We start from the raw sequence: 27428 nt of genomic DNA on the forward strand, positions 1-27428 counted from the left end.
TCCATTGATCAGGCGAGTGACGTCCATATTGACCTTACTAAAACTCAGGATTACAAAATCTTGAAGGCAAAATTCAAAACATAATTTTCTCGAGCTGCAATGCAGACTGTTAACAATAAATATCATACAGGAACTATACTAGACTTGCTTCACCTTACATTTTACACACCAATAAAAATCTAGGAGAATTTTCTTTTACATACCCATAAGAATCTGCCCGGCAAGCACAAAATCCAATACAAACTGAGTCTGAAATAAAGAGGGAAACCTATGTAGCTAATTCTGACAGATTAAGCTTAAAAAATTGAAAGTGAAGTCCGCAGTCTCAGCTCCGATTAGATCTGGATCTGTCGACTTGGATCCTTTGCTGATCCAAAGTCGCAAGAATTTGGGGCATTGACATGCCGCCTGAGACTACAATCTCTGCATCGATTAAAAAGTCGTTAGCAAACGCGAGCAACTATTTGGAGTCCTATTTTCTCAGCAGTACATTAACAGGTATAACCCTGCAAAAATTTTCTATTTATGTTATTTGATTATTTTTTATACCTAACCTTGTGTGTAAAAGAATGCCCCTCCTTAAAAGCCTAAACTAATAGCAAACCAACTTTTTCCCATGAATTGGCAGACTTCCCAACTTACTGTTAAGGAAATTTCTTCAAGAAGATGCAACTTTGAGGGGCATATAATAAATAAAAGTTTATAGACGAATAAATGCGAATAGACGATTTTGCAAGGATATATATGCAAAAGCCTCTTCTCTAGAGACTTAGGATTATTGAGAGTTGAAAGGAGGAACATAAAGCAGCATAAGTTCTGGCTTACCAATTCCTTCACGGACAGATAAGTTCGGCCTAATAACGTCCTTAGAGTTGACGAGAAAAATATCACCAATATAGAGATGGTTGGTTGGAACATAGACACAGCATAGCTCCTCGTCACCTGAATAACTCTGTCAAGAGAGCGGAAAGAAGAAAAAAAATCAAAAATGTAACCAAAATTATTTACAAAGAGAAAAAAAATTATTTAAAAAGAGAAAAAAGGGACAGAGATAATGACAAATAGATATGTGTTTTCTGTTATATTTAGTTTCTAGAGAGTAGAGACTTTTCAGCCTAATCTTCTGCCTTTCCAGGGATTGCACATTTAATTTTAAGTGACTTTACTATATTGGATTCAGAAATAGGTGCTCGTTGAGGGTCAGATACCATGTATGTCACTAACTTTTGGCTGGAAATAGACTTGGCGTATTCCAACTGAACAGACCTAGCTTGCCGTCATAATGTTGTCACTGTCAATTTGATCAAATATTGTCAAAAAGTTCATTTCTTTACTGACTAAATATTTGATGATCTCAAACTAGATGCCTTAGTGGCTGAATATCTAAACATCTGTGATGGGGACACATAAAGATAAACTGCTTTCGTCAACTAGTGAATTGATTGTGAAAGGTAAACAACTGATTTGTGGCACAGATCTTAATACATCTGTGAAAAGTAAAGGACACCAATTCAGTCCTATAGGATATTTCCACTTAGAAATGCCAAACTAGTATACAATTCAGTCCTATAGGATATTTCCACTTAGAAATGCCAAACTAGTATAGATTTTCAGATCATCCAGTTAAAGATATTCACTCGTATCACCAAAACATAAGCGAACACATGCATTATATGCCATTGAAGTTGTGCAACCATGCAAATGCATAGCATTGGAAACATTTCATGGTAATGTATATCTGAAAACCTGAAGAACAACTGCTGAAGTAATGAATCCAAATGCGTATTCACCAATCCTAGGGTGCCTTATAATAGCCACTTCCTTGAAGGCTTGTGTGTTCTGATCTGTAGTTAGAGAATGTCAGTTACAAAATTGAAAAAAGATCCAAAGAATCAAATAAGCAGGGAAAATAAATCACCAGGTGATATTGCAGTGCTAATTTGCTTGGATGCATTGTAAATATGGCGAACAAATGGCATTCTCTTGATAAACCACTCTCCAAGGCTAAGAAGAGATGCCCCCACCCATGAGGACATGAACACTCCAACCAAAAATATAAAAGTTATGGAAGTTATGAAGCCAAGTCCTGAAAAACACAAAAAAAAATCAACCAGTTAAACTTTGGATCATAGATGTAAGGATCTAGACTCTAGCCACTAATTAAGATGCCCAGGTGGCATAATAAATTGTTTGCAGGTAATTTGAGCTCTACTTCAATTTCTTTGATAAAATTCAAGATATGATTATACTGAGTTTTTGTAGGAATATATATATATATATATATATATAGTTAGATGAGAAAAAAGTTTTTATTCTTTGCCTGCGAAGAACGAAACAACTACATCATCTCTAATGTATCAAAAGGACTGACTAGAAGTACAATATGCATACCGAATATGTTGATCGAAAGTTGAGCATATATTGGAGAGAAAAATCCATCCACAAAGTGAATAAACCACCATGTGATATAGAAGGTAACTGCTATTGGAAAGAGGATCACACTGCAAGGAAGAGGATGATGTAAACACAAAAACAAGAACAAGTATGAAAAGGAACAGCATAAAGTTCATTTCAAAGTTAGGGTCTTGCCACATAAGCTAAGAGACTTTTGCAGTCTAAGCTTTAGCTAGGATAGCTCTCTTAAGTAGATTTGCAAACGTCTATTTAGTTATCTAAGTTTCTGATATACTAAATAAAGACAATTTTGTTAGGAACTCTTCAGTGCCGATGGATTGGAAAATAATAATGTCCACAACTCCACATATTGTAAAAAATTGGCAAGTAAAATAAAATAAGCGAAGTATGCAAATAATTCCACACAATCTCCTGGAGAGCTCAACTCTACTTTCAACAAACAGGAAACAGGCAATTCAATTGTAATTATATGAATTGCCAAAACCACTTCTAGAGTATACATCAATATGATCAATCATAGATTAATTGTGAACTAGATAGAAGACATACTTCCTTGGACAGCAAGTCCAAAGATAAAGCTTTGCTGTATAAACCAATAGAAGCAAATGGGGTGTATATCCAAACATTTCACCTATTCCTTAGCCGAGTACAGTTTTATTTTGGTAAGTTTCACTCAATGCTTGAAGGTCCTTAATCTACAAGTGTTAGGGTTATGGGAACTAGAGAAATATCTCACCCAGAATACCACTGCCAGAAAAAATATGTCGATACATTTACTGAGGAAGAGGATAGCATATCTAGAGAAATGCACAAATCTCAAGTACTAAAGAAAAGAAGCTCACCATCCAGTCATGAACTTTTTTGAAGCCCAGCTGCGAAGAACATTATGAAATGCCTGCATTTTATCACCTCATCAGTAAAAACAGTATCAAGCTTCTTAGAAAGATTATTAGATCAAAGAGTCACAGCATCTTGCAGATGCCTGCTAGATACACATTTGCTTTGTGGCGAATAACATTGGACTATCATTCAGAAAAAGGCATCACTTAATCAACATATGCCAAGAGAATCAGTTTCTTCTATCCTTCTTAAATAACAAACCTTTAAGTCCTTAGAGCAATCTATGCTGAACCTGAATTCAGAGTATCCAGATGGTACTATTATAATTGTGATTAACTTGTCTCTTCTATTATATGCAACCTATATATAATTTCTCATCATTCTACATCTATATTGTTCCTATGTCCGATTTAACGTCTAATATGTTCCATTGGTTAAGCAATAGTTTGAGACATCTAAAGCATAATTCTCCGAAACATTCTCATCAAGACCTAGTCACATGATATGAGATGCTGAATTGGTGTAAATAATATAGTGAGACAAATACTAAGAGAAATTGTATCAAACAGGTTGAATGTGGAAACACCAAACAGTTCTATGAACATCGTTCACACATAGAATTAATTATCCAAAGTAGATGAAGGGCTCCCCTTTCAAGCAACTAAAACAAATTATCTCCAACCAGTTAGAAATATAGAAATTGAAAGCCATTCCTCAAAAATTAGAAAATTTGAAGCTGACGCAAACCAAAAGGCCATGAGAAAGAACAAGTGCTCTCAAAAAGTTCCCTTTTTGAAGCAAATAAATGAACCGTAACACGAAAAGGAAAGGGGAAAAACCTAGAGATCGAATCTTCGGATAAATTCCCCAGCAAAAGGGCCCCCAAAAACCGATTTTTAAGAGAAACCAATTGCGCAAAAGATGAGATGAGAGGCGCTCGAAGAGAGGGAAAAGAGGAGGGTGAGGCGACCTCTCGGCCCGAGTGGTGGTGGTGGTGGTGGGCGGCGGCGGCGGCGGCGGAGGAGGAGGGCTTGGAATCGGGGTCGTCGGAGGATTCGCCGGCGACGGCGATGAGCAGCTCCCGATCTCTCTCCCTATTTGCCATGGCCATCGTCGACACCTTGGGCTCCCCCATCATCACCTCCTCTTCATCCCCTAACCCCTCCCCTCTCTCTCTCTCTCTCTCTCTCTCTCTGTGTGCAACAATGAGTGCTGTATTGTGTGGGGTTCTCTATTCTCTGATCCCTATTTGGAGGATTAAGTTAGAAAAGTAGAGAGAAGGAAACAGTAAACACACACACACTCTCTTCTAATTTTAAACTGAATAGTAATAATACTTAGTAGCTCCTTGTAACTTGTAAGCGTAAAAATGTAACGGTGGGATAGGAAAATTAAAAATCAGAGTTCAAAATTAGATTTCCTCCTGATCCCAAAGTCTAAGAAGTAACTAACCAAGAATTAAAACACGCTCTATCTTTAAATAAAAAAATAAAATTATTTATAGTAGAGATTTTATATTTATAATATATAAGAAAAACAATTCTCAAGTGACGATATTTGGATAGTTTCTCAAATTGTCTTAGGAAGAGGTTACAGCAGTTGATGAGGTAGGTGCATCAAACCCAGTTTGAGTTGTCCTCTTTGTGATAGCTACTTCATTAAATTATAAATATGACGATTTTAAACTTTTAGAATGATTAATTATTTATATGGCCTGAAAAACTCTTTCGCGCTATGTAATTTGGTCATTCAAATTCGAATTCCGCAGAAGATCCGGTTTATCAAGCCATATGTGTATGATTGCATGTATTAAAACAAATAAATTAAAAGAAAAAATAAATAATAAGGATATATTTGAGCGTGGGGTCCACCAACGAGGTGTGAAGACTCTGAACTATTGCGGTTGAAAGAAGTAAAGAAAATACTACGCGCACATACAAATTTCGTAGTAGTTTTATAAGTTAAACAGCTCAGCAGTTGAAAATTAATCTTAAAATTGTAAGCCATGCTTTTTTTTCTCATAATTTATATTTTTTATATTAATTAAATATCATCATATAAATTAATTTATAAAATATTATAAAATTTATTTATAAATAGAAATATTTTATAATATTATTCAAGAAAGAAAGAAGAAGCTGACTAAAAAGAAAGAGGGATCCAAGCAAACCTTGGTGGTGCCTTCTCTGACAGCTGAAACTTACGAGGAGGGGGGTTGTTATTTTGTGGCATCAGAAGCGGCATCTTCTCGTAACCCACGGGACAGCATCTAATTGAGCCGACCGTTTTGGTGGGAGCTTTTATTACATTAAAGACAAATTGGATTCTTCCACTAAAGGCTAAAGCATGTTTTTAATTACGAGTAGAATATACTATAAATAATTTTATGGCTTAAAAATTTATTTTTTGTATGTTTTTTTGTTAAGCCGTAAATTTTTTTATTCGAAAAACTATTTTTATAGATTAAAAAAAATATATAGAGTGTTTTCATTTTCCGTAACAATCAAATTAAATTATTTTTTTATTAAAACAAATCTAATTTTATCTTTTCTAAAATTATCCATTAATGCTATAATTATAATAATAATGAATATTATCTAAAAAAATAATCCCCCTACACCTATACACTCTGGGGGATTGAAGGGCCTCTCACGATTGAGATTTTCAGCTAAAGGACAACAAAAGGATACCTACTGGATGGAACAAAACAAATGCGTCGATTGAGTTGAGGCTTGGCTTGATCAGACCTGCTCCATGTGCGCGTCTCATGATCATCAAATCCAAATAAACAACTTTTAGCCACATGAGATGAGCCCCACTGTCCACTTGCCTTAGAATACCTTCTCCTGGACTCCGATCCCCAGGTTAACATCGAGGACTTGTTTAATCTGCTTGCACTTCCGAAGCTTTTGCTGCAGCAAGAAGCAGATATGAAATTCCAAGTCTTAAAAGCAACTGCTGCAATTTGATGCTTTTGATTTTGTCAGAGAATAATTTTTTAATGAGTACTTTATCTAAGAGAACTACTCTACTAGTATTTTATCGAATAACACTATAGGTTACAGTAAGGTCAGACGAGCCCTCGGTGTCGTGAAGGATACTTCAAAAGGATAAAGAAGTAAATAAATGAACATTGAATTCAATAGTAAAGCACTTTTTCTCATGAACAAGAGCAAAATCTGAGTTGCGATCCACCTGGTACTTGAAAGGCTACTCCTCAAAAAAAGGCTGCATTGTTTACATAAATTAGAAACTAAGTTATTGGCGTTCAATAGTTCAGTCAGACCGAAAGAAATAACCCAGCAATGATAGAACTACATAAGCAGAAGAAAGAGAGAGAGAGGGAGAGATTAAAAGAACTTAATCGATGCTAACAAAATTACATTTTAAAATGTAAAACAATGATACTATAAAAGCATTTGTAACTGAACAACGCATTCTTGGCAATGAAAGACAACGAACTCTTTATTTTTCGTATTGGTTAAGAAAGAATATTGTTGCTGCACATTTCACATATGGTATAAAAATGATTTCTTGACAAATTATCATATCTCAAATATTTTCCTTCTTCCTGAAACCTTACATAGATACTATCGTAACAAAACCTGACCGCCCCCGCCAATTGTTGAACTGATGGTGAAATTCTAGAGTCTGAAGCAACGAATAATTTTTTTGTTTAAGTATCATAAATTGAATTACGTAGTGCAATCAGGAAGTAAAAAGAGATGAGTTAGCTAATGTTGGATTGAGCTTAATCTGGGATCAGCATATTACCATTTATCCAGCTCACAAATAACAAGACCGAAGCATATTCTTCAAATTTGCAGAGATTTGTCAATCTGTCACAAAAAGGCACGTCATGTAAAGCTTATTCTAGAGGGCCAAAAGAATGACACATTTTTTTTAGCAGAACAAATGATCTCGAGGGCTAAAAATTTAGTAATACATTGTGGAACAGCACATCACACTATAACAGCTTGAAATAATAATTCAACTTCAAGCACTTAAAAACCTCTCCAACGAATTTTGACTTTGTTCGGGAAACAAACTATCTATTAAAGGTATATAAGAAACTAATTTCAACAATAAGATTTCCTCGAACATGAGAAACAAACAGATGAGTTGGTCAAGTTTATGTAATCAGCAATCAATTTCAGATTTTCATGTATTTTATATCCAATCCTAGAGGATAATATAATCTTTTCCAATCGCAATTTCTTTTTCTTCCTAGAGCAATTAGTCTAACAACCAAAGGACGATGAATATAGAATTGTTGAGGACATCCACAACAGATAAATAAAGGGTGATCTAGACCTTTCAAAGAAGCCCTAATAGTTTTTTTATTGAAAGCCCTTCATAGTAACTAACTATAACTGGGAGCAGAAACATTAAATTGAAACTTCTCCTTCTGAGCTGAAGAGCTAATTTAAATTGTATCTCCAGTGGAAAGCTCAAGATGTTTTGCTTGCTACTACCAGCATTTAGCTTCTCAAATAGTGTAAGTTCTCCAGAAGCAAGGTTAAGCATGCACAAAATGCTCTGTGGTATTGAGGGCGGCCACACAAAAGTGGGTGCATAACTTTTCCATGATTAATTATATGAATTTGTTAATGTATTAATAAAGGCAAAATCTAATATTACTAAAAAATTTTAATTTTGACCCAAACATTGAGGTCAGCTAGCAAGCCTTGTTTTGGTTAAGGAACTTTTGCCAAATCAAAGGTTATCCTGTGTTCTCTCACTAGTTCCTCTAATGCCAATTGATCAAAACAGCTTTCCAACTGAGAAGTGAATGAAAAAGGAAAAGGTCAAAAAACCATAAGAGTTGCATAATATTCCATGATTAAATCATGTTTTGAACCCTTAAGCAATGATAGACTTTGCATTTTCATGATAATCATCATAAAACTAAATGGGAAAGAAAACAAATGATGTTTCAAACTTCAAACTGCAGCTAAACTTGTGAAAGGTTTAACAGAGATACCTTGAAGAAGCAGGAATTAATTTGGAAACATTTTCTGATTTGCCTGATCTGCATGGTTAGTTCTTAACATCAACCAATTCACACTCACATGCCTCCTTTCAAGATTGTTACACTTCCAGAAATTGGACAAGACTGCATTATGTAAGAGATAAAATCAAACTGACAAGTGGCTCATTGGCTCCATATTTGGACTAAAGAATTAAATAAAGAGAAAAACCTCTATCACCTGTCGACCAGGCAACAATCGAATGTTAAGAGTGGGATGGTACAGTTTCACTGCACAGAGCTAATACGCATCATCTCATTTAGAAGGAAATTGAATAAGCTAGCTTTGATGTGATTCCTTCCTAAACTTTCCAATTAAAGCTAGCACAAAAGAAAGCCACACTGCTAAGGTCCAGTTGGCCCACCTGGGGCTCATGCTAAAGTGCTGTTCGAATTGATCAACAAAGTCCTAACAGCTTTTCCATTAACATCGCTCCTTGCTGCACAAGCAGTACCAGAAGCTTCAAGATGGAAATTCTTCTTATTCAAGTCTCCTGTCACACGATGTTTTGCTTCCCAACAATCTGGTTGTTGTTTCTCGAAGTAGAAAAGTTATTTCAGAAACCAAGCCAAACAGACATTAATTATTCCCTGAAAGAGCATCTGGCTCTACTGTACCATTCCCAAGCACTGGATCAGATGACCCAAAAGACAATACACTATATGGATGTACTTCAAGTTTGTGATACATTTCTGTCAACACTATAGTTACATGATTGTTTATATGATACCCATTTTTTATTACCTGGGCATGAATCTGCTTCCCATTCTCTTTTAGCAAAAAGTTGCAGCAGATAGTTAGCAGACTAACTAAAGTTATTTGATCGGGTAAAATACCCGAATTATGCATTTGATGGTAGAGCTGAAATGCTTCTGTACAACGGCCAAGTTTCACACATCCTGAAATCATTGCATTCCATGAAACTATATTCCTCTCTGGCATTATATCAAACAATTCTTTTGCCTCATCCCACATTCCACATCTCATATAACCACCCACAATTGCAGTCCAAGTAATTACACTATGATCTTGCAATTCATAGAATACACGAGACGCATATATTATTCTGTCACATTTTGCATACATGTCTATAAGAGCACACCCAGCAACAACACCTGATTCAAGCCCTAATTTACTGGCAAGTGTGTGAATCTGTACTCCCTCCCTTAATGCTCGTAAATTTGAGCATGAATCAAGAATAAGTGATAATGTGATGTTATCTGGGACTAGCCCAAAAACCATCATTAGACGAAGTGCGCATAGAGCTTTACCATCCAATTTGTTCAATCCTAACCCAGAGATCAATGAATTCCAGCACACAAGGTTTGGTTCGTCTAATACATCAAATATTCTTATAGCGGCTTCACACTCGAAGTTGTAGCTGTACATGTCAATAAGAGCACTGCCGACAAAAACAGAAGAATCAATGCCTAGCTTGATAGTTTGTGAATGGAGTTGTTCACCATAACTCAAGCCGACAAGATCAGAAGCTAACAGAAGGCTTCCATAGGTGAACTCATCACCCTTTTTTCCCTCCAATTGCATTTTTCCAAAAGCTTTGTGAGCCTCCTCATTCATTCCAAGTTCAGAATAACCTCCAATGAGGGCATTCCACAATGGAACACTCTTCTTCTCCAAGCAGTCAAATAGTTTAATCGCACTATCTATAAACCCATGCTTCGCATATTCAGCTATCAACACACTCCACGAGAAGTCATCAACTAATGGCATATGATTAATGATTCTTATAGCTTCACTGAAACCTCCACATCTTGCATACAACATCACAAGAACACTTCCAACAATCACATCACTTCCAACTCCGTGTTTCAGAATCAAGGCATGGATTTTAAACCCTTTTTTAGAATCCATCAACCCTGCACATGCAGTTAGAGCACAAACAAGCAATACTTTATCAGCCCTAAGACCTGTTTTCAGCATTCTGTGAAAATAACAAATTGCTTCTCCATTCCTCTCATGTTGAGAGCACCCAGCAACAACTGAAGTCCAAGAAACCACATTCTTCTCAGGAATTTTATCAAAGAATGTAAGCGCATCCTCCATCTTTGAGCAACAAATATAAGCATCAAGCATCGAATTCCACGTAAAAATCTCTTTCACACCCATTTCATCAAACACCCTTCCAGCATCCTCCAATTCTCCACACTTTCCATAAAGCCCAATGAGAGCACTACCCACCTGCACATGCGAATCGAGTCCCAACTTACTCGAACAGCCATGGAGCTCTCTTCCATTATTTAGAAATCTAAGATTGCTACAAGCGCTAATAATACTAGAAACACCAAAATGATCAACCCTAGAATCCGAACTCCTCATCCTGACAAAAACCAGCAATGCCTCCTCACATGGCCCGTGCTGATCATAACCCGAGATCATCGTATTCCACGAAACTGTATCCTTTTTAGGCATTTCATCAAACAGTTGCCGCGCCTCTATCAAAAATCCGAATTTGCAGTAACAACCAAGTAAGGTATTCCAAGAATGCAAATTTTGCTTCGCCATCCCCTTAAAAACCCAATGAGCATCAGCCAAGAGGCCGCATTTACCATACATATTAATCAGGTGATTGAGAACGAAGGGGTCGTGAACGAAACCGGAGACTACCATGTGCGCGTGGAGGCGCCGGCCCTCCATTAGCGTTTCCGGGGCGGCGCAGTGTCGGAGGACGGAGACGAAGCCGTCGGGTCCGACGGGGCGGCCGCGGCCGCGGCGGAGGACAAGGAGGCGGAGGGCTGCGGCGAGGCGGCCGGAGGCGGCGAGTGATTGGATGGAGGGGGAGGGTTTGGGGGAGATGGGAGGCGGGCTTCGCAGAGCAGGGTTGGGGGAGCGGGTGTGGGTGGAGAAGCGTCGGATGGTGAAGGGCGAGAGGTGGGAGGGGACTCTCATGGAGGAATGAGGAGAGGGGGGAGGGGCCTAGGGTTGCGGTGGGTGGGGTTGGGGTGGAGAAAGGAAGGGTCCGTGAAGGGTGGAGGAGGGAGCTCCATGGGGAGAGGAGGGATGGTTTCGGAGCGATGGGATCCGTTCCATGGAGAGAGAGCAAATCCTCAACCCCCTGTGCGCCGGAAAATTGTGTCACCTTATAGCTGGAGACACTTTCCCTACACTCGGTGCATCCGTACGTTTTTGTGATTTTTTAAAACATTTTAATGCATTTGCCTCGTCATAGTTACTGTTTTGGACACAAAATTAGATAAAAATTTACGCAATTTACGTCAACAATAGATTATTTTGAATCTGTTATCTAGTATTTAAAAATTTTAATTTTACTATTCAATCTTTCAATTTATTTCATTTATGTCAGTCGACGATACTCTGACTTCAAATTCTGAATAAGTCGTTTATCTTTATATGTTTAATTAATATACTTTATACAATTTTTTAACTATAAATTTATTAAAATAAGTAATTTATTTAACTTTTAAAGTTAAAATGTCGTTTGACTCATTCAAATCAAATAAATTAAAATATTGAATAGTAAATTAAAATTTTGAAAGATTGAATAGCATATTCAAAATTATCTATAATTTCGATACATTCTATATGTTTTCATCATAAAATTATAACTTTGTGAATTCCTAAATTTCACTGCTCGCCAGTGATCGAATGCATCCAATAAATATTTTCTTCTCATAACAATGCATAAAATTTTTTATTGCTGTCTGATCAAGAGTGTTCATCCGAAATATAAATTTCACATTTTAGTGTCTCTCTATGAGAACCAAAGGCTAGTTAATAAGTAATACTTGAGTCTAACAACCATTTGTTAGTGTAATAAATTTGTATCCACATCCTCCCCGAACCAAACGGTAGATGGTCTACCGTTTGGTCTACCGTTTGGTTTGGGGTTAAGGAAAAATTAGTTATTCCAAGAATAGGATTAAGTTCAGGGTTAAGGTAGAATTAGAGTATTTTTGTGTTTGGTTGGAGGTTGGAGTTAGTCCAGAATAGTGAAAAATAGTATTTGGTTGGAGTAGATAGGATAAGAAGAATAGTATGTTATTATGAATAGAAAATAATATTTGGTTGGAATTTGATGGGGTTAAATGGGGTTAGCTAATCCGGAATAGTCCATTTAAGGTGGGGTTAGCTAACCCCACTTATTTTTAGGTGTGTTTGGAATAATATGGGGGTTAAGGCCCCTTAACCCCCCACCAAACAAAGGGAGACTAGAGCCACCAACTTCGCAGGTACGACGTTGTTCTACGGGGCCTCTCCACTGACTAGGTTTGAATTTTTTCTTTTTTCTTTTTTCTTTTTTTTTTTTTGAGAAAGATAGTATGTTATCTATTTTGTACATATGAAAAATGAATTCAGCTATAGAACTTGAGACAACTCGATTTAAAAAAAAGTTAAAGACAACTAAGAAAAAATAAACACAATTACTTAGAGGCTAGAGCTGCATAACTCATAGGTCCTTAGATACCGTATAAGTTAGAAGTTACTAGATTAGCCCTTAATTAAGAAGTGCCTACCGCGGTTGATAATTTACTTAAAAGGTATTAGTTCGGAAATCAACAGCCCATTCAAGTTGAGACTATTGATTATTAACTTATGGGATGCGTATTCAGTAAATTTCTGATGTTCAACATACTAGAAGATAAATATGTTTTAAAAAATCTGTGATGATGGTCAGGAATGTTTCGAAACCTATAAGTAAGAGGGTTGTTTGGCTCAATGTAGAGTATAGTATTATTTATTAAAATTACTTTCGGAAAATGCTATTAGGAAAAACATGCACTAAATTAGTTTCCTCTGATAGCTTTTCTCTACGGCAAATTAAAAACTTCGAATTAGCTTCAACTTTCGTACCTCAAAACCACATTTATTTATTTATTTATTTTACAACAAAACCTCTAATATTTTGCCTATTGTTAGCAATACTCTAGTGTGTATTGCTGCAATTAAAAAATAAAAGAAAGAGAAATATGCCTTATTATTTTCCAAATGAGTAGTAAACTAGACAAGCAAGTTTGGACCAAAATAACCAAACCATATCGTGAGCAAATACTTAACGATTGGACCGGATCAAGTAACAAAAAAAAAAAACAACAAAAATTCTGAACATAACTAATCAATTTAGGTAAATTGCAAAGTCAAAAGGACCAAAGCTGCAAATATAAAAATATATAAATTTTTTTTAAAAAAAATTATGAAATCGCCATAAGAATTCAAGATTCACTCTCCTCAGCCGGTCACTCGCACATCCTTCCACCGCCTACAGCCGGTAGTCAGCCGTTGGAATTCAAAATTTCGGGGCGGCTCGCGTGGACCATGGGCACCAACGTTCACACAGCGGACGGAGAGGATCGCGTTTCCGATCATGCACGTGCGCGTTCCTCCGTCCGATCTCACACGAGTCGAGGGTAGGGTTTTGAAACGGCTCGAATACGTCCCCTCTAATAATTATAGTTTGCAAAAGAACGAATCGGATAAAATATTTTCCCCCTTCTTCAGTTCTCTTCCCCTTCGTTTCTCTCTCTCGATCTCCATTTGGAGGAGGCATTACATAGATCTCATACGCGCCATTGATCAATTGTGAAACTAAGATTCCTTGATTGCATCTGTTTGATTGGAAATGTGAAGTTTTGTGAATTTTACGTTCTTTGTTTCAAGATTTGAATTGTTTCAGCCCATTTCAAACTAGGGTTTGCTTTTTGAGGTTATAGCCGTAAGACCTTGTTTCTCCAGTTGCTATTTCTTGGAGAATGCGCAATTTGGATTTTTTTTTTTATTTTTCTGGGAAGATTTTCGGTCAGTGTGGTAAATGTATATGATTTTTTTGGAGATTTGGTTTGATAATTCCAGGAAAGTTGGCAATTTGAGTTCTTGGTTGGGATATTAAATTTAGTAGCTTAGATTATTTGAGACTTCTAATTGCATGTCGAATATCCACTAATTATTGTTCAAATTGACAAGATTTCATAGAATGTTGTTGTTGAGGGCTAAATTTCATCTTTGTTGATTTCATTTCTCAGCCTATGATTTGGTCGTCATCAGAGGGATCTCGTAGTGCCCTCTTGGGCTCTTTATGATGGTTTGGGGATCCTTCTTTGAGAAGTTCTTCTATCGGGTGGGGATCGGGACAGAGATATTCGTCAGAAATGGAAAGTGACAAGGAGACGGTTTCCGAGAGAGGTGAAGCTTCTACTTCAGTGGCTGCTCATCAAGGGAGTTGCAATAATGCTCAGAGGCGACGGCCACTGAATGGGTAAACCCTTTTAGACACTATTCACCTTAGTTGTGATGTGGCTTCGAAATCCGTCTTACGTGCTTCTAACCCACCGATTATGTCTTTTTGAGTTAATGTGCTGTTCACAAACTGAAACTTTTTCTGCAGGAGGACCACTGGTCCGACACGCCGCTCAACCAAAGGCCAGTGGACACCTGAAGAGGTAACCTCTGAATGATACCATATGTAAGATATAGTCCAGTACATTCTTCTTTGTGGATGCAAAACCTACACAGTCACTTTCCCTGTAGCAGATGGAATGCGACCATATGAAGTTTTGACGAAAAATGATTTCAAAAAAGCTTTACTTTAAATTTCCGCAGCACTTGGTTTAGAACAGCTTGCAATTATGAGCCAGTGACAGTTGATTTGTTTGAAAATTCTCTGAAGACAATCAAGAATTACTGATTTATTTCAGGAACTTTTTTACATTTTAGTAGGATCAAGTGTCATTTTCTTGGAATTTATGGATGTTGCGTGTAAGTGTGTTTAGAATATTTTGTTATATCTCTGCAGGATGCCATACTGTGCAATGCTGTTCAGCGTTTCAACGGCAAAAACTGGAAAAAGATAGGTAATTAATAGGAATAATGTACTGTGCTAGAAAGTAAAGTAGCCTAAATAAAGTTTTTCTTATGTATTTCTGTTTGAATTTCTCTTTGTAATTCTTTTATCATGCAGGCATATGCATGTTTGATGTCATTCATCATATATCCTCGCCCATTTATTAATTTATTTAAAATCAGCAAGCATCATATTGCTTCATATTTGTGTTAGAATTGTGAGAATTGTTAAATCATGTTCATTTTCATCCTTCTCAGTTTATGGTTATTGTAGATTATAATGCCATTTACCGTCACCATTACTATTATACAATTGCCATTTTTATAGGCTTCATTTTTCTTATACTTCATATTTGTATTATTAAGGTAATGTGTGCTCTTGTGGATCAGTCGCATGGTTTACCTTTTTTTAAAAAAAAAATTTGTGGTGCATGCAATGTGGCAATGATGCAGCTAATTATATTAACATCATTACCATAATAAAATTGCCATTTTTATTGGCTTCATATTTCTTATAAAGTATAATTGTGTGGAACAGTCACATGGTTTACCTTTTTTTTTTGGGTTGTGGTACATTCAATGTTGCAATGATCCAACCACTAAATCAACAATTTTGGTTTTCTTCTTATTCTGCAATCTTGTCTCGCCATTTATGCTTTGTGTGCTATTTTTACAGGCTTCATGATTCTTATAGTTGATATGTATAGTCGTTAGGTATTATGTGCTGTTGTGAACCAGTTATATTGGTTATAATTTTCTTTCTTGGCGGTGCATGGAATGGTGAAATTATACAGCGACTGCATCAACGATTTTTGTTTTCTTCTTATTCTGAATTCATGTCTTGCCATTCATGCATAAAAAAACTACCGACATTGCTGTGTTTTGAATTTCTTATTTTCATGGGCTATCATTTGATATGTAATGAAGATATATTAGCTTCTTTTCTTATATGTGTTGAAGCTTGATGAATATCTATTTGCTGTATCTTCCAGCTGAATGTTTCCTCGATAGGACGGATGTTCAATGCTTGCACAGGTGGCAGAAGGTTTTAAATCCTGAACTTGTGAAGGGACCTTGGTCAAAACAGGTAAGCAATATAATCGACAGTGTTATCTGAATTGTTCCTGTCCTTATTTCCTATATTGCTTATAAACGTCAGTTCACAAGTTCTGTTAGGGATGTCAATGGGTATGGATACCTGAAATTTTATCCGAACCCGAACCCGAATGAAACGGATATATCCGATGGATATGGATATGGATTCGGATATGGATATCAAAAATAGAAACCCGACGGATATGGATTCGGATATGGATTTTGATTGTATCCGACCCGAACCCGAACCCGACCCGAACCCGAATTTATTTTGTATTATATATAATATATATATATATATATATATAAATTTGATGTTATATTTAAATTTGTATTTTAAAAATTTAGATTTAATATAATCTATTTTGAAATATTGAAAAAAGAAATAATTGTTTCGGGTTCAAATTTTCGTGTTCGGGTTCAGGTTCGGGTTCGGGTTTCGGATTTTTGGTCGGGTTCGGGTTTGGATATGGATTTTTAAAATCCGTCGGGTTCGGGTTCGGGTTCGGGTCTCGGGTTTGGAGTCGGGTTCGGGTTCGGGTTTTTACAAACCCGCCCCGAATCCGACCCGTTGACATCTCTAAGTTCTGTCTAATAGGTTTGTTTTTACATCCAACTTTTTCTTACTGGTTTTTCTCTTTACAGGAAGATGAGATAATTATTCAAATGGTGAAAAAATATGGTCCTAAGAAGTGGTCAACAATATCACAGGCATTACCAGGACGCATTGGAAAGCAATGCCGAGAAAGGTACGGTGTGGACTAGAAAAGTCATTAAGTTAATCAGCATTAACATAAGTTTTCAGACTTTTTACATGTCTCGTCACCTTGGTGATACTTATAATAACCTCCATCTTCCCTAATCATCTTTTGGTTCCTCCTTTTCATACTGATTGTTAGCTAAGAGTGAATACCCCAAAATCTAGGATTAGGTATAAATTAGCATTCAAAAGAGGCATCAAAGCTAATTGTATAAGATTATCCAAGTTGAATGAAGGCACGCCAGCCTTGGATTCTATGTCACTCAGGTTGCAACTTGCAACTATCCATTTGCTAATCATTGTCTTAATCATTTCGTTTCAATTGCGTATTCCCCTTTGAGATAGGTTGTAATCTATATGTTAACTTCTTAAATATCATCCCAGGCATACATGTTTTAGAAGCCAAGCTTTTCTTCTGTCAGCTGGTTAGATGCCCTTTCTTTTCTTCACATGTAGTATCTTGCAGTTTTTGTGTCAAATACGTTCCCGGAAATGAAAACGTAATATCTAGCTTCTATATCCTACTTTATATATTCATTATTTTTGCAATTTATGATTTTAATAATTGTTTGTTAGTATTTTCATTGAACATTTGGTTGCTTTTGTTTGTAAAACATACTTTTTCAAAAAAAAAAAAAAATCATATATAATGGTGGAAAATATGTACTTCAGGTGGCACAATCATCTTAACCCCGCAATAAACAAGGAGGCATGGACTCAAGATGAGGAGATAGCACTGATTCATGCTCATCAAATATATGGAAATAAGTGGGCTGAGTTGACCAAGTTTTTACCAGGAAGGTGATAATCAGAACTAGAACCTACATGTTTCAGTCTTTCAGAAGTGATTATTTTTCCCTTTTTGTTAGTGTGATCATATTACTCAAAACCTCTTTTTTTCTTTTCATTTGTTAACTCTTTTTTTTTAATTTTTTTTTGCGAGTACTCATTTTCTATGAACTCTGGAATGAATCATCAAATATTAAATGTTTCACTCTCAGGACGGACAATGCAATTAAAAATCACTGGAACAGTTCTGTGAAGAAGAAGTTGGACTCCTATTCAGCGTCGGGTTTACTTTCACAATTTCAGGGCTTATCTCATATAGAAAATCCTTCCCACCATATCCCCACATCTTCTGTAACTAGACAAAACAGTGAAGATAGTGGCTATAAATTCAGGCAAGAAATTGAAGATTTGTCCGAGTGTAGTCAAGCCTCGTCTGCCTTAGTTCCTCGCTCTCAATCCAGTTGTGAATTGAGTAATGCAGATCCAATTTGTGATGATTTGGAAGTAAAGCCTATACATAATGATTTTGAAGTGCAAGATTATGATTTCTCATTCTGTCCCCAAGAGTATCAGAATTCAATTGAGGAAATCACACGTGAATTACCCAATGTACCACATGAACGTTCTGCATTGGAAGAGGCTCGAGATGTAGATAATGAGGTTGAAGTTTCTCAAAGAATTAATACCCATATGGCCTTACAACAAATGCTTGATGATAGCTTAGTAGAAGATACCAAAAAGTACCTGGAATATAATGGAACATCCAGCAATTTCTACATTGAAAATGAGGAACTCAGAGGACCAAAAGTGCCGGCTTCTGTCACTAGCAGTGATCATAGTTTTCCGTCAGACTTTTGCCAAGATAATTCCCTACAGTATACTATTAGTACACCAGATATGACAAATAGTGGTCATCTCTCAGGTATAAGTTGCCAACATGATGCATATTCTTTTGAACCTCATAGAAATTTTGGTTCTTACACATCCCCCTTATACCATGTTTCATCATCTAGTATGCTAGACTCATCATATTACCAGAGTTTGACGACTGTAGTTCATCCCTCTTTTATTTGCCCAAATGATGGTAAATCGACAGGGAAGAGTGATAAAACTGAGAGAAATCATATTTTTCCAGAGACCAACAATTTAGTGCAAATTACATGTCCTGATGATGGAGTTCTTAAGGAAATTGATGCACTATCAGATGGAAAACAAATGGTGGTAAATGAGGAACAAAAGGATAATGGAGCACTATTCTATGAACCGCCCCGATTTCCGAGCTTGGATATTCCATTTGTCAGCTGCGATCTCATATCATCATCAGACGATCTCCAGCAGGATTTTAGTCCGCTTGGAATTCGACAACTGATGAGGTCATCAATGAACTTCTCTAATCCATTCAGCTTCTCGGATTCGCCATCTCATGATGAGAGTCCAGATTTTGTACTCAAGAGTGCTGCTAAAAGCTTCATATGCACCCCTTCGATTATGAAGAAAAGGCAGCGCGAATTGTTATCTCCTTCGAATGATCATAGAGCGGATAAAAAGACTGGGATTACTGTGGATTGTGAATTGTTTGCTATATCCTCGAGTATATCCTTGACAGCCCAGTTTGCAGATTCATGTATTGGTGATGCAAAAGCTGAAAATTTTGCTTGTGGATCTTCGTCAAATTGTGAGAGAATGAAAGAAGAAGTTTCTGCTGAAAGAATGGAAGATTTATGCAATGCATCTGGATACAGAAAAGATAAAGATGTTTCCGAGGATGAGAAGATTACTGTTGAAGAACCTAGTTCGATTAGGTCTGAAACTATGGCGAGACAAGATATGTCTACATCTGCTTCAGCTTGGAAAATTGATTCAAATTCTACAGAAGAGGAAGTAAGTGCTTTGTGGCCTTTAATGTCTTTGATTATGAATCACACCCAGATAACTTGCAACTGAAGAATGAAATAACTCTTTATTTTGTTAAACAATGTCACAATACTGACTACTTGCATATGCTCTCTCAGTAGCCATTTCTGCATCATAGTGTGTGATGATGCTAATTGGTTCTAGCCAGGTCTAAATACTTTACCAATATAAAAAGTAAGTAATTTATTTTTCTATAATTTATTCATTAATTGTTTTTCAATGAAAGTTATATCCCTAACATTTCAAAAAAAGGAAATTCATTGAAAAATTTTTGCTACAACCTTTGAAAGATATATCCAAGCAAGCATCTCACCAAAATAACCCAATAATTCATAATAAAATATCCTAAGTTTGGATTACTGTTGCAGGATTCTCATCATTGATGAATATCATAAACATTATTTGGATGTCATCAAATAAGTACAAGAGCAATATCAGCCTATTTTGTTTTATTTTGGAAAACAGACGCTTAGTAGAAGTAATAGACACACATCTCTAAAATACCAGATGAATATTATACCAGACATAGTAGCTATTACAGACAAAATGAGACTACTGAAGCATCTGTTCATTATTGACGAGACACTCTGGTTCATTTTACATGGAAAATTGTGAAACACAGAAAACTAATGTACAAAATAATTATTCTCTATACTTGCATCTACTGGTGATAATACCTGCTTTTTGCTCTTTTGTCATTATTCCCATATTTCATCTGTACTTCTTAACGGCTTTATGGTGCCCGATTCATTTTTTCTATTTTTGACATCTTTTTGCAATCGTCCAATAGTTCATCAAAATATAATGCCAACACATTAATACCGAATTTATGCATGGAACTGAGATTTCGCCTTTGTCCCTTGCATTGTTCACTATTTTGACAGATGTCTTGTCCATGAATTTTCTATGCAGCAGCATGCTGGAATTCTCGTTGAATATAACGTTAATGACCTCTTAATGTTTTCTCCTGAAAGTGGTTCATATCCTGGGTATTCAAAAACCGGTGCAAAGTATTCAAAACATCAATTCAGACCCTTGGACTTTACATCAGACAAATGCTGCTCCACCTCCCAGTTGAACTTCATTTCTGTCCTTTCTCCTAGTGTTGGTAAATGGGAAGGCCAGCCTCCATTACCTGCTACTTCTATACAATCTATACAACCAACAGAGGTTAAAGTTGAGAACTTTGGCTCATCAATTGATGTAGATTTTGAGAATCTAAACATGTAAGATGAATATATGCAACCCTTCACCTCGTTATCCAATTTCTTATTTTTCTATGTGATGCTGCAGGTTTCTTAACTTACAATACTTTCTGTAATTTGATATTATCAGTGACGCACATTGTGCGATCTGTGATCCTTGTATTAATATGCAGCCCACATTTTTTTATTCTCTGTACTCCCTCTAAGTGTGGCCTTACTCTTGCTAGACTTGCTGACACCCCAAGCATCAAACGAGGAATAGAATCTCCTTCTGCCTGGAAGTCACCTTGGTTCATGAACTCAGTACTCCTTGCACCAAGAATTGAGACAGACATGACATATCAGGTATAGGAAAAGTGGCTTTTCTGTACGCATCCAAGTCATATTCTTCGGTGTTCTATAGAATTTTAATATTCTTTATGCAATGCCTCTCCTAACTGTTATGTGCGATGATTTACTTTAAATCATTAATATTGAGAACTTCCGAATTTCTAATCAATTTTTTAATATTGACATTTCTGGTCTCTGTTCTTCTATACTTTGACAGGATATTGGGTACTTGATGAGTCCTGGAGGAGATGGAACCTATGATGCCATCGGGCTGATGAGGCAGTTGAGCGAGCACACTGCTGCAGCTGTGGCTGAAGCCCATGAGGTGTTGGCTAGTGGAAGCCCCAGGATTGGTCTTGAGGAAAGGAAATCAGACAAGAAAATTTTCCCGAAAGAGAAAGACCAGTCGATGAAGGCATTTGATATGCCACCTAAAGTCACGGTACTCCACTATATTTCGGGTTATAAATTGTCCTAAGTTTCAATTGTAGCAAGTCCCTGAAGTTTCATGGTGATCTCAATTTCATACTTGAGATTCAGTTTTGACCCTCGTGCTGGACCTTGATTGACCTTATTTTTAGGTAGACAGTAACTGTTATCTATGTTGTCCATTGAATTATTGAAGTTGCATGAACTGTAGTTTAATAAATCAAAAATCTTTTGACAATAAGATTTGTCGTGGTTTTTCACTTTTCAGACCTTGGAGTCCATTGGTAGTTTGGTACAGCCTCTAAAACATCTATCTTTCAGTTTTTGTCAACATATTTATAACAATATAAAAATGTTTAGCCATGCATAAAACTGAGCAAGCCAATTTGGTTTCTAGTTGTAACTTATCGACTTGTGTAAGCTATACGATGTGCGGATTCAATTGTTATCTCTAATAACACCCAATTAGTCATTCCGTGGCTATCATGTTGACAAAATTCTTTTATGTTAATAGGCAGAGGCCCGAGTTCTAGATTTTAGTGGATGCGCCATGCCAGCCAGAACTGAAACAAAGAAAATAGGTATTGCAGGGACATCGGTGAGCCTTTCCAGCCCGTCCTCCTACCTTCTCAAGAGTTGCCGGTAGATAACGGTAGCATACTAAAAAATCTGTTAATATCTAATCTATAATTTTAATCATTATTATGTATATGCCCCCTTCAGTAAGTGCATTTGATTCTTTTCTCTTCTTTTTTTTTTTCCCCTGCATTTGATTCTCATTGTGTTGCAGTATACAGCATATTGTAAAGGGGCTCTGATGGAAACCTCCATTCAGATAACATCAGATTGTACTCCTGTGCTCCTTGATTTGTATGATATTTAATAATTGTTAGTTCTATTGGATGTGGTGCGGCATTTGTTTTGGTGGTGAAAAAATTGTTTAATTCATGATAAGAGGAATGCTAAAGGATTGTGCTGTGTGATTACAAAATCTGGACTGTGTTATGCATTACTATAATGGAAGAGTAACATCCTGCTGGTCAAAACTAGTTGAGCTGGAACTCTCATCGAATATCGGTGCAGTTTGACTGAAAAGAATAAAACTGTCATGTAAATTTTTTTTTTTTTTTTCTAATGTTGCCAGCTGCATGATTCTATTATTTGTATTATTTACTTTTTGAAGTGATAAAATTAAATTTTTATGAGTTGACAATACAGACATGTTTTTGGTTGTATGAGGGGAATGCATAAATGATCTCTGTATTATCCTGATATTGGAACTTAAAAAAAGTTCTTTTTCTATAAAATAACTATTTTATCCTTTTTTTACATATGACTAATCTTGTTTATGTACTTGAAACAGGGGGGGAAAGCTTTTTATGAGTTTTTTCCCCCCTCTTTTAAGTGGCCAATGATGAAAATGCAATATATGAGAAACCTCATGAACTGAAACATTTAAATGAAAAGTTCAGAAATTAAGTTGCAATAGTTGGGGAATACAGGTACAATAATTGAGACAATTGGACAAGCATATAGTTTTCTACAACCTTTTGCCTTTTGGTGCCATTAGATCTTAAAGGATTCATTGGATTCTTCAAATGGCTAAAACTTTGTCCATTTGATGGACCCAAATGACTCCTATAATGGGAAGCACAAAAGAGAGTGGGAGGGAGCATTCTCATGCACTTTTCCCGGGCTTTTTCTTTGCCTCATACCTCTTCAAATCAAGTGGATAAGATTTATTATTATTATTATTATTATTATTATTTTTAGGGTTAAGCCCTACCCATTTATTCTCTCCTCTCTCTAACAAGTTCAACCAACCAGAAAACTGCTCCTTTCTATATTATAATACTACATAGTACCTTCCACCAACTTCTCCCTCTCTCCCTCCACAAACATGCACCCCACATTAGATCTCTTAGAAACAGAAAAAATTAAAAAAAGGCAAAAAAAAAAACAAACAAACAAAAAACAAAGACATTCCCCCCATTTCACCAGAAGAAAAACAAACCCACCCCAAACCAACTCCCAAAATACTCTTTTGTTGCAAATCACAAATTTTGGGAGAAGATGGTTTTCTCCCCCCCTCCTCCTCCTCCTCCCCCTTATTCAAGCCCCCATTTTTGCTTCTCTTCATCTCCTAACTCCATTTCCTTGTTTTGGTTTCTTCAACCACCTCTCTTAGGCCTCAATTCACCAAAAAAGCTCCCAACTTTCCCTCTCTTCCTCACTTCCTAACCTTGTTTCCTTTTGGGGTTTCTTCACTCTTCCCCTTTGAAGCTCAATTCACCAAAAAAGCTCCCACCTTTCCCACTCTTTCTCATCATTTTCCCTTTTTTTGTGTTTCTTCTACCTCCTCCTCTATAGTTCCATTCAACAAAAAAAGCTCCCACCTTTCCCTTTCTTTTCATCTCCTACACTTGATTCTCCAACAAAGCTTCCCCCTTTCCCACTCCAATTCCACATTTTCCATAGTGGGTTTCTTCGACTTGAGGGATGATCCGGACCGGCCTGTTGCTCTGCGATCCAAGTTCGAGGCGTTGAGCAGTGTGATGGTCCGGTTCCTGAAGAGGGGGCACAGCCTTGAGAAGTGGTCGCGAGGTGGTGCGAAGGAGATGTTCGAAATCGGTGGTGTGGGCGGGAATGGTTCAGCGGCTGCAGCATCGACTGGCGGGGCATCGGAGACAACTGTAAGGTCTCGCCATGGCGGTGCCGCCGCCAATGGTGGTCGGGAGGGGCCTCCTTCAGGTGAAACTCATTGTTCCATTCATATCATGTTATAATTTTTAGAGGATTTCATTGTCAGACACCGAGGAATCAATAGTAAAAAGCTGTGCTTTTAAGGATGATATTGAAAATGTGTTAACAAGGTTGAGGTGCATGCCCTGGTGCAATTTATGACTCATATTTATGATTCTTGTTGACTGATCATCAATAATTTGGTTTCTGTGATCCAGATATGGAGCTAATGAAGGAGAGATTCGCGAAGCTTCTTCTTGGAGAGGACATGTCAGGCTCCGGAAAAGGAGTTTCCTCAGCTCTTGCTATCTCCAATGCCATCACAAATCTCGCCGGTACTTTTCTAATCCTATTATGTATCTCATTGTTATAAGATGGCCATATTGAAACAAGTTCTCGAGTTTAGAAAAGGGAGTAAACCATCATCTTGATAGATTTATATAAATTAAGATGCTAGTAGATATATCCAAAAACTGTCAATCGAGTTGATTCGTAATGAATTTATTTTATTGTTATTTTTTGTATTTCTTCAGCCTCAGTTTTCGGTGAACACCGGAAATTGGAACCAATACCTCCCGAGTTGAGGGCACGATGGAGGAAAGAAGTCGATTGGCTTCTATCCGTCACTGATCACATTGTCGAGTTTGTTCCTTCGGCACAGACAACAAAAGATGGACAAAGCATGGAGGTCACAACCAAATTCCTTTTCAATTGTTGTCTTTCATAATCTTTACTTCCTAGATTCTTATGTGGTTGTGCAATCTGAAACGAGAGAGCGATACTGCGATAGGCACCTGCATTAAACTTTTAACATTGCTTGGTTTCTCTCTTCGCACAGATAATGATAACCCAGCAACGAAGAGATCTTCAGATGAACATCCCTGCATTGAAAAAGCTAGATGCGATGCTCATAGTAAGAAAAACAATTCTCTCTTTGTCCAAAAGCAAAATTTACATGTTAAAGCTTACTAGATGAAGGTACTAATACTTCTTTTTTTGTTGTTTGTATGGAAATTCAGGGTTTTCTCGACAACTTTAAAGATCAGACTGAATTTTGGTATGTAAAGGCCGACAGTGAAGAGTCGGATGAGGGGAGTGCTCAAAGGAAAGGCGACAAGTGGTGGCTTCCAACTGTGAAAGTCCCGTCTAACGGTCTTTCTGAGATGTCGAGAAAATGGCTGCAATACCAAAAGGAGTCTGCGAACCAAGTGCTCAAGGCGGCTATGGCGATAAATGCTCAGGTTCTTATGGAAATGGAGGTCCCTGAGGTCTACATTGAATCACTACCAAGGGTATAAATATATATACCCCTAAAACATTCTCATTCTCCCTACTACTGCACTTCAAATTTGTACTAAAATTATAAATATGTTACTTATTTAATCAAAATTCAAATGTAGAATGGGAGGGCAAGCCTTGGAGATGTGATATACAAGAGCATAACAGTTGATACTGACTTCGACCCTGAGGAATTCCTCGCATCGATGGACCTGTCGACGGAGCACAATGTCCTCGACCTCAAGAACCGAATCGAGGCGTCTATAGTCATTTGGAAGAGGAAGATGCACAACAAGGATGGCAAGTCCTCATGGGGTTCGATGGTCAGCCTGGAGAAGCGGGAGGCGTTCGAAGAGAGAGCAGAGACCATCTTACATCTCCTCAAGCACAAATTCCCTGGCATCCCTCAGTCCTCCCTCGACATCAGCAAGATCCAATACAATAAAGTAAGGAAAACAAAATTCACTTTCTTTCTCTATCTTTCGGTTCGTAAGGTCGCGTTTGGTTGGGGACAAATTCCAAGCAACGAATTTGATTAACTACTCAATGACGAAGAAATGTTTTTGAATTTTCTCCAGGACGCCGGGCACGCCATTCTTGAAAGCTACTCACGTATTCTAGAAAGCTTAGCATTCAGCGTGATGTCGCGAATTGAAGACGTCCTCTACGCCGATTCCCTCACTCAAGACCCATCCCTCAAGGACTCAACCAGAAGGTACTCGTTATCAGATTCGGAGACACCGGCAGGACCCGCGAAGAAATTGGACCCCAAAGTAGAGATGGAGAAGTTGAAAGAAGCGCCGAATTCAATGACACTATGGGACTTCATGGGTTGGCATTTCGATTCGGAGGAATCCAAAACGAAGGAAGATGAGACCGCGGACTTGAAGAAGCCACCAAAAATCGAGCCAACCAAGAAATTTTCTTATATAGAGAAAGTTGAGCACTTGGGGGGCTTGAGAAGCCCGACGGCTCGTCATTAAGGGAGATTTTTTAGAGTAAAAGGAATTGGATACAGCTATGGATTTGAATGTAAATAGTTGTTAGAGCAATGGTAGATCTCGCAGTCGAGTGATTCTTCCATCCCTCTTGTAGAAAGGGAACTGTTATTCTTTTTCTTTCTTTTCTCTTTTTTCCTTCTTTTTGGTTTGATGCACTGGGTGATTTTCTTTTTTTTTTTTCCTTTCCTCAGAAACCATTTGTATACTGTTTTGGCAACCGATTCTCGCAATCTGTAGCTGCTGCTGATTTTCATCTTGAGTAAAATCTAGAAGTTTGCACATGGTTTCCTGTCTAGAAATCTTTTGTCAGCTTTGATCACTGTTAATGCTTGGCATTCGTCTTTATTTATCTTATCGCTTATCTTTACTAGTAAAATTACATAGAAATAACTCAATACAAAGGAATAACTAATTGTCATTTTCTTTAAACAGAAGAGTAAAAATTGTCATCATCCTCATCTGAGCCCCCCCTTTTTTTTTGCCCCCGACGGTACAGAATCGACTAGAGCACATGCGTTTAGAAGGCTTGTAGAAATGAAAGTATATTTTAGCCTAACCTCTAGGTTTCAGTTTTTATTTCCTCAATACATACTGGTGTCAAATTTGTTAAAAAAGCAAGGGAATAAAAGAGCTTGTGACAAAATTTATCACACATTGTTCTCTTCTGCTGCTATTTTCTGCAGTAATCTTGCAACAAAAAAACATGGAAAGGACCTTTATCTAAAGATTATGATTCGGTCTAATTTTGCTTTGTTCCTGCAAATCTCTAAAGGAGAATAGAAATGCG

The 27428-nt window shown here is 37.1% G+C and overlaps 4 protein-coding genes across 9 annotated transcripts; 2 read left to right on the forward strand and 2 right to left on the reverse strand.

The window, feature by feature from the left end:
* LOC109710069 (protein LIKE COV 1-like) lies at positions 51-4429 on the reverse strand. Its single transcript, XM_020232483.1, has 7 exons — positions 4226-4429; positions 3258-3310; positions 2392-2501; positions 1919-2086; positions 1747-1844; positions 826-952; positions 51-423 (listed from the first exon to the last, which is right to left on the reverse strand). The coding sequence occupies exons 1-7, from the start codon at positions 4391-4393 to the stop codon at positions 326-328; spliced, it is 822 nt and encodes a 273-aa protein (XP_020088072.1). The 5' UTR covers positions 4394-4429; the 3' UTR covers positions 51-325.
* LOC109710068 (pentatricopeptide repeat-containing protein At2g13600-like) lies at positions 4389-11344 on the reverse strand. 2 transcript variants are annotated; one of them, XM_020232481.1, is made up of 6 exons: positions 8466-11344; positions 8240-8371; positions 7030-7094; positions 5946-6167; positions 5426-5552; positions 4389-4493 (listed from the first exon to the last, which is right to left on the reverse strand). In XM_020232481.1, exon 1 carries the CDS (start codon positions 11190-11192, stop codon positions 8865-8867), a length of 2328 nt encoding a protein of 775 aa, XP_020088070.1. In that variant the 5' UTR covers positions 11193-11344; the 3' UTR covers positions 4389-4493; positions 5426-5552; positions 5946-6167; positions 7030-7094; positions 8240-8371; positions 8466-8864. The 2 variants fall into 2 exon arrangements, with proteins under 2 accessions (XP_020088070.1, XP_020088071.1); XM_020232482.1 differs by lacking the exon at positions 5426-5552 and having other exon boundaries at positions 4441-4500.
* LOC109710073 (myb-related protein 3R-1-like) lies at positions 13766-22518 on the forward strand. 5 transcript variants are annotated; one of them, XM_020232487.1, is made up of 13 exons: positions 13766-13883; positions 14282-14514; positions 14644-14698; positions 15052-15109; positions 16091-16185; positions 16839-16942; positions 17626-17754; positions 17955-19623; positions 20569-20882; positions 21089-21206; positions 21409-21633; positions 22135-22272; positions 22411-22518. In XM_020232487.1, exons 2-12 carry the CDS (start codon positions 14408-14410, stop codon positions 22264-22266), a joined length of 3006 nt encoding a protein of 1001 aa, XP_020088076.1. In that variant the 5' UTR covers positions 13766-13883; positions 14282-14407; the 3' UTR covers positions 22267-22272; positions 22411-22518. The 5 variants fall into 5 exon arrangements, with proteins under 5 accessions (XP_020088076.1, XP_020088075.1, XP_020088078.1 ...); XM_020232486.1 differs by having other exon boundaries at positions 22135-22518; XM_020232489.1 differs by having other exon boundaries at positions 21409-21606; positions 22135-22518.
* LOC109710041 (rho guanine nucleotide exchange factor 8-like) lies at positions 23391-26920 on the forward strand. The gene is made up of 7 exons (XM_020232459.1): positions 23391-24371; positions 24581-24697; positions 24896-25050; positions 25201-25275; positions 25382-25654; positions 25763-26086; positions 26219-26920. Exons 1-7 carry the CDS (start codon positions 24176-24178, stop codon positions 26621-26623), a joined length of 1545 nt encoding a protein of 514 aa, XP_020088048.1. The 5' UTR covers positions 23391-24175; the 3' UTR covers positions 26624-26920.

The sequence above is a fragment of the Ananas comosus genome, linkage group 5 (genome assembly GCF_001540865.1).
Source record: "Ananas comosus cultivar F153 linkage group 5, ASM154086v1, whole genome shotgun sequence".
Taxonomy (NCBI): domain Eukaryota; kingdom Viridiplantae; phylum Streptophyta; class Magnoliopsida; order Poales; family Bromeliaceae; genus Ananas; species Ananas comosus.

Bases quoted from the DNA above. Each gene is read 5' to 3' on its own strand.
- LOC109710069 (XM_020232483.1), bottom strand. From the start codon at position 4,393: ATGATGGGGGAGCCCAAGGTGTCGACGATGGCCATGGCAAATAGGGAG. The intron at 3,311-4,225 runs GTCGCCTCACCC...GATAAAATGCAG, and splicing joins ACCACCACTCGGGCCGAGAG to GCATTTCATAATGTTCTTCG. The intron at 953-1,746 runs GTTTTCAGATAT...CTCTCTTGACAG, and splicing joins CTTCAGCAGTTGTTCTTCAG to AGTTATTCAGGTGACGAGGA.
- LOC109710068 (XM_020232481.1), bottom strand. From the start codon at position 11,192: ATGAGAGTCCCCTCCCACCTCTCGCCCTTCACCATCCGACGCTTCTCC.
- LOC109710073 (XM_020232486.1), top strand. From the start codon at position 14,408: ATGGAAAGTGACAAGGAGACGGTTTCCGAGAGAGGTGAAGCTTCTACT. The intron at 14,699-15,051 runs GTAACCTCTGAA...ATATCTCTGCAG, and splicing joins GCCAGTGGACACCTGAAGAG to GATGCCATACTGTGCAATGC. The intron at 15,110-16,090 runs GTAATTAATAGG...TGTATCTTCCAG, and splicing joins CAAAAACTGGAAAAAGATAG to CTGAATGTTTCCTCGATAGG.
- LOC109710041 (XM_020232459.1), top strand. From the start codon at position 24,176: ATGGTCCGGTTCCTGAAGAGGGGGCACAGCCTTGAGAAGTGGTCGCGA. The intron at 25,276-25,381 runs GTAAGAAAAACA...ATGGAAATTCAG, and splicing joins AGCTAGATGCGATGCTCATA to GGTTTTCTCGACAACTTTAA. The intron at 26,087-26,218 runs GTAAGGAAAACA...AATTTTCTCCAG, and splicing joins GCAAGATCCAATACAATAAA to GACGCCGGGCACGCCATTCT.